General features: G+C 49.6%; 2 protein-coding genes across 2 annotated transcripts in view; one reads left to right on the top strand and one right to left on the bottom strand.

Annotated features, from left to right (window-relative positions):
• Positions 1-855: 855 nt before the first annotated feature.
• On the top strand, positions 856-4,420 carry LRIT2 (leucine rich repeat, Ig-like and transmembrane domains 2). The gene is made up of 3 exons (XM_075717952.1): positions 856-965; positions 1,358-2,139; positions 3,609-4,420. The coding sequence occupies exons 1-3, from the start codon at positions 856-858 to the stop codon at positions 4,418-4,420; spliced, it is 1,704 nt and encodes a 567-aa protein (XP_075574067.1).
• A 4,371-nt stretch (positions 4,421-8,791) lies between these two features.
• The window catches only part of CDHR1 (cadherin related family member 1), a 49,466-nt gene continuing 45,998 nt past the window's right edge, over positions 8,792-12,259 (bottom strand). The window contains exon 17 of the mRNA XM_075717995.1: positions 8,792-9,454. Within this exon, the coding sequence (XP_075574110.1) occupies positions 8,903-9,454 (552 nt within the window). The 3' untranslated portion in view covers positions 8,792-8,902. The remainder of the gene's footprint in view (positions 9,455-12,259) is intronic.

Below are 12,259 nucleotides of genomic sequence, written 5' to 3'. Positions count from 1 at the left end.
TGGCCCCAGGAGAACGCAGCGCTGCTTGGAAATTATAACCAAAACCTGCTATTTCGGATTTTAAAAAGATAAATAAATTCAGTTACTTCAAATCCCTTCTCATAGAATTATTTAAACTGAATTTTTCAAGGTGACTGAAATGCAATTGGCATGTGTCTTATGGGGAAGCCAGCGAATAGCACTGACATTTTATACAATACAGATTAACTTCCAAGATACTCTTTTCTCAGAGAAGCCCAAAGACCGGCTACTGCTGTTTTCATTACCAATGTGTAAGACTGGAGATAGTGCGTGGAAAAGTTGTTGCAGAGGAAAAATAGCACCATACTTCAATTTCTGTGACAGAACAACTAAGTTTGGGGAGCAGGTTTCATGCTCACCATGTGCAAGAGTATACCCTGCACAGAGCTGTGGGCAGGTTTTGGGGCCTGATGGACTGTGCCGTATGGCACTATGCACCGACACATTACAGCTGTGAAGTCTGGCCCTTACTGTGGTTTTCTGCCTTAGTAAATGCCATTAAAATCTAAGAGACTGAGACAGACCCCCTTGAAATTAAAATTAAAAAAAAAGTAAACAGGCCTGGTTAAGTACTTCTAAGGGCTTGGGAACACAAGTGGTTTTGGCTGTAAGAATCCCCGCAGCTAAATAATAAATGCCAGGAGTGGTCCCAGGGGTGATTTTTAGCACTTCGGCGCAGGCTATGAACTACACTACATGTCTTCTTTAGGGTCGGGTCCCCAGCAGGATTTATCTCTGCGTCAAGGAAGATTACAGCTAATAATAGGATTTGCTTCCTGGAGGCTGTTGGCATGTTTGGTGCAAACCCTGCACAGTGCTTTCTTAAAGGAGAATATGGACCCTATTTGTCATATTTTTCTTCTTCTTCTGGCCTTCCACAAGATAAACCCATCTGTTTTGTCTTGTGTCACAGGATGCTCTTGTTCTCAAGACAGCTTTGGAAGGTAAGAACGCTACTTACCCTAGTTGTAGCACCAGCAAAGCAGCTTGGAGATTCCCAATATATATTTGCTGATGTTGTGAGCACCAAAACCAAGCAGCTGACCGCATGATATAACTCCTTTAATTCTTGAACAGTACTAGCTTGAGCATAGAATCAGATTTCTCTTATTTCCCCAAGATATGTAGTTGCGTATGTAGCACTTTTTATGACTTATTTGTAGTCTTTGTGGGAAAATGGGTGTAAAACCAAACTGAAGGATGGATGTATGGCTTATGCATGCCATGTGTACAGTACCTTATAATTATTCAAGTACTTGTACACCTGTATAGGGAAGTGGTTTGTTAGCCATGAACGTGGTGCATGACCTGGAGAATTTTCTGGTTTCCTCCTTAGGAGTTTGCTCTGCATGTCTGCACTGCTGAGGCAGATTCCTGCAAACATCCCGCAGGACATCCGGAAAATTAGAATAGAAAATTCTCACCTAACAGAATTGCCTCGTGGGTCTTTTGAGAATGTTAGTGCCTTGGAGTATCTCTGGCTCAATTTTAACAACATCACAGTGATGCACATCAAGAGCCTGGAATACCTGCCGGCTCTGAAGGAACTGCGCTTGCAAGGAAACAAATTAAGTTCGGTGCCATGGACAGCATTTCAAGACACCCCAGCTCTGAAAATCCTGGACCTGAAGCACAACCGGCTGGATGTCCTTCCAGAACACGCGCTCCGCTATCTGCCCAACCTGACCTATTTAGATCTATCCTCAAATCAGCTTACTGTCATATCCAGGGATGTCTTCTACAGCTGGCCTGTCTACCAGAGAAGCCAGAGGGCGGAGGGGCAGATAGAAGCTATTGCCAACGCTGTCCTGGCCCTTCATGACAATCCCTGGATTTGCGACTGTCGCCTGCGGGGATTTGTCCAGTTTATCAAGTCAGTCGGCCCACCTATTATTCTGATGAATTCCTATTTAACTTGCTCAAGCCCGAAATTCAGGGCAGGGAAGTTTTTTCATGAAGTGGAGCTCAACAGCTGCATGAAGCCCCTGACCTCAGCCCTTGACACGAACCTGACGGTCCCAGTGGGGCTGAACGTCACCCTGACCTGCTTTGTGCAAGCCAGCCCTTCCCCAGCTGTCTGGTGGACCTATTCACTCAAGCTTTTAAGGGCATTTAATGGTAAGTTCTTTTTTTTTTTTTTTTTCTCCATTAAAAATTTATGTTCTGCTATTCTACTTATGTAGCTCTTCAGGCCATCAGAGTCACCACACCAGCTCTCAGGCCCTTTAGAGCATCACAGTTATTGTGGTGGCAATAATCCAAATAATCTTAATCATCCTACGTGTCTAAGCACATCTGACCATCATGAGAAGAGCTGCTTTGTGCAGGGTATCAGCCAAAGATGAAAGAGCACAGCCTCATTTTTACACAATTATTTTATGTGTGGATTTTTAGTAGTAGCTCTTCCATCATGACACATGATGTAAGAACTATTAATAATACATCACTCATAAATACGTAGTAAATACATAGTTACCTAGACATGCATATATGTTTACACTATATATTATATACTACATGTACATATATGCATGTTTTATATAATTATATTTGTATGTGCACGCGTGTGTGTTTGTAGGTGCATGCACACACACTTGTATGTTTCCATACTATTCCCATATGTTTTCTCAAGAAATACCCACACAAACCACAAAACCCTGCAGCCCTGTTGCCTGTCTGCATCCATTCATGTTCTACAATCAAAACAGAGGCTGTCGTTCTCCATAACCCTTGCTTATTTATATTCTTTATTGAAGGCCTTGTAATATGAGGTCTTTTCCTCTTCCAGCACAGGTCTTACATGCCCGCCCTCACATTTATTTTTTGCTAAGAGCCTTCAATAGGACGAGTTGCTATTTTCATCAGGTAAGCTAGTAATGCATATGGACACCACACAGGTTATGTGTGTTCCTAATAAGCCAGCTAGCTAAATAAGATAGCATTAGCCCTTAATCCTGGACTGCTCTTTGCCAATTCCAGCATTGTAGCAGCACTTGTGCATCTTTCCACAAGCACATGCTGCATTAATTACATACAGGCTTTTCCCAAACTCAGCCTCGCACCCTTATTTGGGTGACAACAGGGTATTTCACACTGTTCTTAAAGCTGCATCTCACTTCCAGCCCAACACTTCCTGGCTCCACACAGCTCTTTTTGCGCCGAGCACTTTGCGATGGACATTTTTCTGTATTCAATGCTAACACAGGACGGAGCGTGTGTCCAAAGTGCAGCTGTGCCTCCTGCCCCTCAGTGGCTCTCCCTGGCCTGAGCACGCCGATGGCAGCTGGCACACGGTGGCTTGGCTGCTGCCTGCAGCCACCTCCCCAGCCGCTGATGCCGGGCGGACACAGGCCCTGTCTCCTGTGCACGGGTGTCCCGCTGTGTTTATTGCCTTTCGGCCTGGATAACGCTTCGCTGACGAGCTCTGTGGGGCTCAGCGCATTCCCGTGCCCCTCTTCCTCTTTCCCTGGGCAGGGCAGGTCCTGCCTGGCCCCAGTCCCACACCTTGGGCTGCCCCAAGGGCATGGTGGCTCCCTGCACGGGCACGGGGGCCCCGCCTGCTGACACAACCCCCCCTCTGCCCGCAGTGTCCACCGAGCCCATCAGCGAGGAGACCGTCCGCTCAGAGCTGCTGATCCCGGCCGCACGGCCAGCGGACGCCGGCAACTACACCTGCACGGCCGCCAACTTCTTGGGCAACAACTCGGTGGCCATCACCCTCCGCGTGGGCGCCCCGTGGGCATCCACCACCCCCCCGGGCTGGGCCCCCGTTGCCCATGCTGAGCCCGGCGCCCATGTAGAAGTGCGCATCGCCAAGCAGACAGTCTACGGCATCACCCTGGAGTGGTTTGCGGCGACGGCGGCGGCGGCGGAGCCGGGCGAGACCTGGTACACCCTCCTGGTGGGCCGCTACGACGCCGCCCAGAAAGATGCCATCTACATCGGCCCCGGCATCAACACCTACTCGGTGACCGACCTGCTGCCGGCCACCAAGTACGAGGTCTGCGTGGCCGTGCGCAACCAGGCGCCCCGCAAGGGCCAGTGCGTCGTCTTCGTCACAGGCAGCGACATCAGCCAGCTGGAGCAGCGCGAGAAGCTCATCCACATCATCGTCATCGTCTGCGCCATGGTGCTGGCCGTGCCCGCCGGCATGTATGCCTGCACCGCCGAGGCTCGCCCCGGCTGCCTGGCCCGCTGCCCCGGTGCCTGGCCCCGCCGCCGCCGCGGGGGCCAGGCAGAGGCCGCCGGCAGCAAGGAGAGCACGCTGGACAGCCTGCCCGCCGGCAGCGAGGACGGGCTCTGCCGCCCCGAGGGCGGCCACGGCTCTCGGCGGCCCCCGGCCCGCGAGGAGCCTGGCAAGAGTCGGCCGCCCCACAGGAACAGCGCCGACCTCTACTAGCCCGTTCCCCGCCCACCCCGCCAACGCGGCCACGGCGGCATCTTGTGCAGGGGACCTTGCGCCACGGCACGCGCCGGTTTTCTTCAAGGACCATGCAGGGAAGGCTCCGTGCTGCAAGGACTCGGGGCACAGTGGGGCACACGACTGGGATTCACAGCAGGCTTGGGAAGCCCTGGGAATGGGGGTGCCTGGGGCATGTGGCTGCACCCCCGCACTCCCCCGGGCTGCCTCCGCAGCACTGTCACAGAGCAACGCACAAAAACACAGAAGAAAACAAGCATTAATTAAAAAAAAACCCCAAACCCAATAGCAATACATGTGGCAAAAGGCCAAAGGTCTCCACCTGCTCACTTGCACAGCCGTGTCTTTATCTCTTTATCTCTTTTACCCGGCCCTGGGCGGGGTGCGGGCTTCTCCTGTGTGCTGCCTCATGGAAACAGGACAGGGCAGCGCTGTGGTCAGAGCCAGCAACAAAAAGTGGGGGGGAAGACTGGGTCAACCCGGCAGCTGTTTTGTTTCACTTGGAGAAAAAGATGTTTGGGGTTTTGTTTTTTTTTTTTTTTTTTTTGGATCGGAAATGTTGGGTGCAGGCTTTTTTTGGGGGGGGGTGGGGTGTTATTTGGTTGGTTGGTTTGTTCTTTTCTTACTACTCCTTCAGGTTTACACAGCCCTAAGAGGTTCCCAGCCTGGGTTGTACCACGAACATGAAGAGTGTGAGTGCTTACTGACACCAGCGTAACGTAGCTGCAGCATGGGGTGCTGGAGTTTTTGAGTTGTTTTGGTTTGAAGGGGTTTTTTTTGTACTAGGGAGAAGGGGAGGGCCTTTTACTTGTGTCCAGACATATCTTAGAGGACCATTTTAGTTTCACAGTAACACCAGCTAACACACATATGTGCGTGCACGCACTCTCTAACACAAACATACTAACACCCCCCCCCCCCCAACACCTGTTGCTACACAAGTGTAGCATTAAAATACTCTTTTTAAAGTTAGGAACAAGAGCTGGTGAAAAATGAACAGTTTGTCTTCTGCAGGCCACCACTCAGCCGCTGGTTCCCCTTCTGCCCTCCCCGCCGCTTGTCCCCTTTGTCCCGGACGGCGCTGCGGCTGCGGGGTGGCAATGGGGACGCTTGGCCGGAATGCGGCCAGCGGGACAAGCGGCTGGGGGCAGAGAGGCCTCCTGCCCATCCTGCTGCTTTGAAACCAAAGCTCGCCTCCTTTCTAGAGGCAACCCCCCCCCTTTCTAGAGGCAACCCCCCCCCCAAATATGCATGTAAAAGGCCCCCACTCCTGCAGCAGCTCACGCTTTGTTTCTTGGTGGGTCTGAGGACATGTGACTTATTTTTTTTCTTTTTTTGGCCTCGTGCTTTCCAGCACAACCAAAGCACGTGGCCAATAGACTTGCAGCCCTTGTCATATGTGTTGTTACAGACTGCCTCAAAAAGAAAAAAAACTAGAGTAGAAACCTCAGCTGCAAGCAGCGATAAAGCCTAATGTGAGCTTCACTATGTGACAGTTTGGCTTTCTAGTTGTATTTTGTTTTTTGCTGTGTGTTTTCCGCGCTGTTTCTCCTCAGGCCCCACATTTCCTCCCCCAGCACCTCCTGCTGTATCTTACTGCACGGCTTTCGGACAGAGACCCGTTTGGTCAGTGCTGACTCTGGGTGTTACACGTCAAGGGACTTCCTCGTCTTGTCAGTCTTTTAGCATCAGAGTAATAAACACGACGGATTTTCAGAATACGCAGATGTCTTCCGCTTCATTTCTATGCTTTTACAGTTACAAATTGCAAAGAAACATCCCATCACCATGCGTAGAAAGTCCATAATAAATCGTGTACCCAGCGAGCGTTGGCATCAAACTAAACCATCCGCCTCACGAAGAGCCTGCCTGTCCCCGGGGCCGTGCCGCAGTGGGCTGCAGAGCACAACGGGTGCTCGGCCAGGCGCTCGTCCGTGCCCCTGCCCGACCCCCACGCCCCACGGCATCCCGCTTCTCGCCTCCTCTCCTTCCAGGCTGCCGTGGCCCAAAAACCACACGGCCCCTCTCCTGACTCGCAGCCCGCAAAAGGGGCCATTCGGTCATCCTGGAAAAATGCCTGCCTGCTCGTGCCCGTGCGGTCTCGTAACAAGCAATGACAAGGCATCGTTGCCAGCAGAAGCACACCATGCACAGAAGCACCTTTCACAGGTTTTTATTTATTAAAAAAAAAAATCCTGAAGTTGAAATACAGAGTAACTGGAAAAAAGTCTCACAACAAAGTAACAAAACATCTTTATTCCCTCTTAAATATAATCTTTAAGACTATAAGCCTATAATTCCTGTTAAATCTTGCTTAATTGAATGGTCTTTATAGGCTTTCCTCATTGGAGAATGAACACTGAATACTGGCTTCAACACAACATTGGGAAAACAGTAGTACAGGGAATAAATCACAAACTTTTGGTACCGCAGGACACGTTGCAGAACCTGGTGGAGACACAACGAGCAGAAGGCGCGTGCTCGCGCCGGGAACTGGGAGTGGAGCTGGGGGCTGCGCTTCCCCTCCCCCCCAACCGGCTCGCGGCCGGAGGACGAGGAGGAGGAGAAGGCGAGCGCCTGGGCCTCAGGCCACACAGCCCTGGGAGGAGGGTAAGCAAGAAACCAGTGGAGGAAACGAGACGCGGCAGGAGAGGCTCTGGGAGCAGCACCCTGCTGCACCTCGACCCTGCTGCAACCTCTCGGCTACGGCTCCTGGCTCAGCCCGCAGGTGACATGAGCCATGGTCACCACCCAGCTTCTAGGTGGATTGAACTGAAGTTAAAAACCACAAGATTCTTCCCTTAAGTGGGTAACTTCTCATTCACCCAACTATCCCCTAAGCTGATGAAGTCCTGCTGCAAACAAAGGGGATCAGACCAGCTAGTGGGGTGAGGGAAGAGCCCCCGAGGGCCAGGCCTGCTGGTCCAGCTGAAATGACAGCTGGAGGAGCCTCATGACCCCCCTGAATTAACACAGTGTCCTGTCCTGTAGGGCTTGCTCCCCATCTTGATGTTCACGGTGCCGATCCATGACAGCACAGCTGCCCTGCGGGGCCAGGGCTCAGGAGAGGGTGCAGGGTGCTGCTCCCCGGCCAGCCTGGCGCACACGGCCTTCTCCCCAAGGGATGGGAAACAGCCAGGCCCAGCTGAAAAACATCTCCTCGGAAACAAACATGAGGGAGAAACCGTAGGGTAGATCCAGTGAAAAAAGTGCTCTGCCTTCAGTAGTGTCAGCTGCCCCCCAACCCTCCTCTCCCCCCGCCGCCCTGTTAACTGGTGCATAATTTACTCAAAAATACTGATAGGACAAACCAGAATATTTTATGGAAACCTCCTTTTGCACTCACCAGTCCCTGGAGCAAGCCAGGAGAGGTGAGGAAATACATTCCCCGACACCTCCTGCTAGCAGTGTACAAAACCAAATGATCTTTCTAGACGCTTCCCTGACCGACATACGTGACTCCCCAGCACTTGTCTATATTCTTCACTTATCATTTTTCTCTCGGTTTTACCTTGTCTTCCCTGCTGCTTTAATGATGGCTTTCTCCTGCTGGCCTGCCCCTCATTAGGGGATGCGGTGTCAGGAGGAGGCAGTATCGAGCGCTGCTACTGAACTTCTGCGCTTGAATCTTGCCCCAGCTGGTCTAGGGAAGGCTGAGGTGGCCCTCCTGTCCCCGGATTAGCTGGCAAGTCGAGGGCAGAAGCGAAGCACAGCATCATGTCAATGTACTCTGGCAGAACCCAGCATAAGCTGCAGGAAAATGAAGAATTTCTCCAAGCCTGCCCGCTTACCTTTTGGGAATGAAGGTACTCAGGCCATGAGCACATTGCTCTGCCAGCTGTTGCAAAGCGCGTCGTGCCCTGAGGACAGGAGGTACCACCTAGGACAGCAGGTACCAGCTACGCGCTGCCCTCTTGCAGCGCGCAGCGTCGCTGCTGTACGAGACCTGCACACGGACTCAGCGCTGGTGCCACAGCCCAGCCAGCATCTTTAGAAGTGGGTCTGAGATTTGAAATGATGGGTTTTTGGACACCTCAACCCCACCTGCCAGACCGGGTCAGAAGTGGCATCCTCCAGTGCTTTGGCTGCAGAGCGTCTTGTTTGAAAACCAGGGCTCTGGGTAGGGACCTCCAAAATGGGGGCAACCTGAATCCCCGTTTACTTGGGGAGACCGTGGCTGGTGCAAGGTTGCTCAGCACCCTGGCCAGACAGCTGCAGGGAGGGACCAGCACTGGGACGCAAGCTGAAGGAACTGCAGTCGCAACTGGACACGGACGGCAGCGTTTGCTATGGGTGGGGTGACTCTGTAGCACGTAATACTTGCAGAAGGTGAGGGGTGGCTATCACAGTGAGAAGCTGCTCTCAGTTCACAGGGTGCTGACAGACACGGGGAAGACCACAGCACATAAATACATCCACGCACAGCCACAGTCTGCAGTTTCTGGTGGCTGCCAAGAGACCCTAGATGTGGGGCTCACCGATAGCTGCATTCCTCTTCTCAAACTTCATTTTGAGCTCTGACACGAGGGCGTTGTGGGCGCTACTATGACCTTTCTTCTTCAGCTGCTTGTTTATAAACTTGGGAGTGAGGGAGCCGGACACGGTTGGCACTCGCCACCCCAGCGTGTCCCCTCCGGGAGCCAGGGCGGGAGGCGGCGGGGGCGAGGGGGCGGTCGGCGGCACAGGTGCAACCTGGATGTTGTTGTTGCTGTTCTCATTCTGTAGGCTCTTGGCGTCATCTTCAACAACAAACTTCTCTGCAGCATTGCTGGGCCTCTTCAACTTCAGCCACTCCATCCTGACTGTCCGGGACTGTGGGGTCTGTCTCTTTTTTATGATCCTTCTTACCGGCATGATTTTGTTGGACCGCTTATTGCGCCAGAACATGGCAGTAGAGATCATGATAGTTATCAGCACCATTATGCCCATGACACCAGCTAGCACTCCTAAGGCTTTCATGGGGTTATCTTTAGTTTGCATCAAAAAGGCGGCCATAGGCCCTTTGTGGAGAGTCTGTAAAAGAGTACAAAGAAAACACATGACTTACTCTGTGGGACAGACAGCGACCCAGAAATTTCATTTGTCCAAAATATGTAACAGGCAGGGCTGACTAATGGAAGTTGTCTCTAAAAAAAATGAGAGTCAAAGAGCCAGTCCAGGTTTGGAGAATTTAGATGGAGCAGGAGACTGGGCAAGCATTACAATATTGTGAGATGGATGACTGTCAAACACAAAAGCTGACAGGAGTATTACTGCCAAATTAGGACGGATTCCTGCGTGTCACCATAGTGTTTGTTTAACTTGCAAGAACTGAGCGAGAAAATAATTGGCTCCAGGATCTGCAGCTGTATTGTTGTACCACATTTCAGAGTTCATTTCCTAGGAATAATAGTGTTGAACCCAAACAGAAGTTTATGAGTAGAAAGTGATCTTTCAAAAACAGTTGCAGGTGATACAGTTTATAGGACTATTACTGAGCATGGCATTAAAAAGACTATGAGAAAAGTTCACTTTATAAAATTACAGTGTACAAATGAGTAGTTAGCAGGTATGTGCTGCATTGTTTTCAAGTACTCTTTTACAGACATAACAAAACTCTTTGAGGTAGGGGAATGAGTAGAACTAAAGAGCTTTGTTTTTAGAAATAAAAGAAATAAGCAGTAACATAAGCTACATATGGCATATTAAGGACAAATGAATGGCCAGTTCACTTTGCAGCTCAGCACACTGTGCGTCTCGGAGGTCCCCGTATAATTTTGCGGATTTTGCCCTGCGGGTGGAGCCTGGATCTTTTCACACTTTTCCAGTACATGATGGTGGAGATCACCATTGTTACAGAAATGGTGGAAAGGACGCCACTCATGCAAATTCCAAATATTGTCCACGGACGCTTCTTGAGACCTAAAATATAGGATTTTACCCTGGACTTGATCTGGAAATATCAAAAATAAGAGAAATGGTCAACCCTCACATAGTTATATTTGAAAGAGGCCAGTATCTATTATAAATACAACTAGGGAACTAAGTTAAAATGTGTACAGGATAGAGAGCATGTAAAATAAAGAGAGCTAAGTGTTGAACTAGGCACAGGAGAGGTTACAGCTGCAATGACATTGAACTGAATTGAGAAATACTGAAAGAAGTTAGGAAGCATGTATAAACACCTGGTTGATCAGGGAATAAAGGGTAGCAGCATGGCACGTAGTCCACCCTTGGATTACATTTCCAGGAGAGGTTCATAATGAATACAAGCTCCTGCAAGGGTATCTGGGCAGATAGTAGTGTTGTGCAAGGCCAGGAGATCCTTCACAAATGGCACATTCATGAGCAGGTTTGTTTACCAAGAGCTGGTCATAAAGCTACGTGCAGCTGCAGACAGACAGGGGTACCTACTGTGCCCCACTCCTCTGGCATCATCTCCAGGGGGGAATCATCACAGAAACTTTGCCTGTCTAGTAACAGGTTATCAGCATTTTAGTCCACAGTCTAAGCTCCCAGTTTTCAGTCGATGGGGGGGGAAGGGACAACGCCAGAGTAGTAGTTACCACATGCTAAAAAAGGTATCAAAGACAGTGAGTATAAGGAGAGTCTTGTGACTAGCTTGGCCTTGACCCTCTGACTTCTGGCCATTTAAAGTGAGATCAGATGGATTTCCCTGTATGACTCTAAACTAGGACGCTCATCTCTTTACCCTCCCCAGTCTGTGGAGGGAGATGACTAAGAGTATCCCCAAAGGATGCTTCAGAGTACCTCTTGTCATGTATTACACGGGAACACTATCTATTTTTAAATCACATCCCTAAACTTAGGGAATATAAATTCATTAATACACACCCCACTGTCTTCGCTTCACTTCTGTATTTTCACACCCTACCTCAAACACATTATCCAAGACCAATCTTCCCCTACCCTGAATGTTTCCTATTGCCAAGGAGAAATGCGTGAAGAAATGCTATTGAAACTCATGGACCACATTACCTTACAGGAAGCGACCAATTTTCATCATTCTGTTGCGCGAAGAGTTTTTCCATTATTTAATTAGGAATGCACCTAAGCTAGAAACCAAAAACAGAGCAGCCCATGACTTGGATGGAGCTTGGATTCACATCAGCTTTGCTGTTCTGCATTACATGGATTTTGCATACTTAAATCCCATCAGATGACAGAAATTCTACCCTGGCTTACTTAACTTCACGTGCTAGTCTGATGAATTAAGTGTCAGATAAACCCTGCTAAGTAGTACGTGACCTGAAATGAGTCCACTTATTATGAGTGTTGTCAAGACCTGTTTTGTAGTGAGGCACTGACAGATAAATAACATAGGACTAACATAAGGAGAAAGATGACACATACTTAAGAAGATCCTATATCTCAGTAATAATTATTTGACTAGCTATTTGAAAACCTTGAATAAATGGGATTAGACAGAAGTACATGTCTATGTTGCCAGTGTACAACAGTTGCAGGGGTAAGAACTGATGGAAATCGTATGGGGAGTTTCAGAATTTGGTTTCGTTCATCTGCCCCTTGTCTCACCAAGTTTGGCACCTGTTCAGAGCTTCCAGTTACGAAGCGGTGAATAATACCAAAACTAACACTGTTAATAGTTAGCTGGTTCAGCCTACATTCTAGTTACTGGGCCTGTACTATACAAAGCTTTGCCTAGAATCAGCCTTGGATAACAACTCTTCTGTCACGTCTGCGTAAAAACATTAGGCATTTTGGAAGCATACAGTGAGAGAATTTCTGTTTGTCATGGCCATGACACTCACAGGATAAATAGTAGGAATAACTTGCAAAACAAGCCTGGAACAGCAT

This window comes from Pelecanus crispus, chromosome 10 (genome assembly GCF_030463565.1).
Source record: "Pelecanus crispus isolate bPelCri1 chromosome 10, bPelCri1.pri, whole genome shotgun sequence".
Taxonomy (NCBI): domain Eukaryota; kingdom Metazoa; phylum Chordata; class Aves; order Pelecaniformes; family Pelecanidae; genus Pelecanus; species Pelecanus crispus.
The sequence above is the reverse complement of the archived record's forward strand: the minus strand, read 5'-3'. Positions and strand labels throughout refer to the sequence as shown.

Coding starts and splice junctions, on each gene's coding strand:
- LRIT2 (XM_075717952.1), top strand. CDS start 856: ATGGACCCTATTTGTCATATTTTTCTTCTTCTTCTGGCCTTCCACAAG. Junction 966..1,357: donor TCTCAAGACAGCTTTGGAAG/GTAAGAACGCTA, acceptor TTTCCTCCTTAG/GAGTTTGCTCTGCATGTCTG. Junction 2,140..3,608: donor GCTTTTAAGGGCATTTAATG/GTAAGTTCTTTT, acceptor CTCTGCCCGCAG/TGTCCACCGAGCCCATCAGC.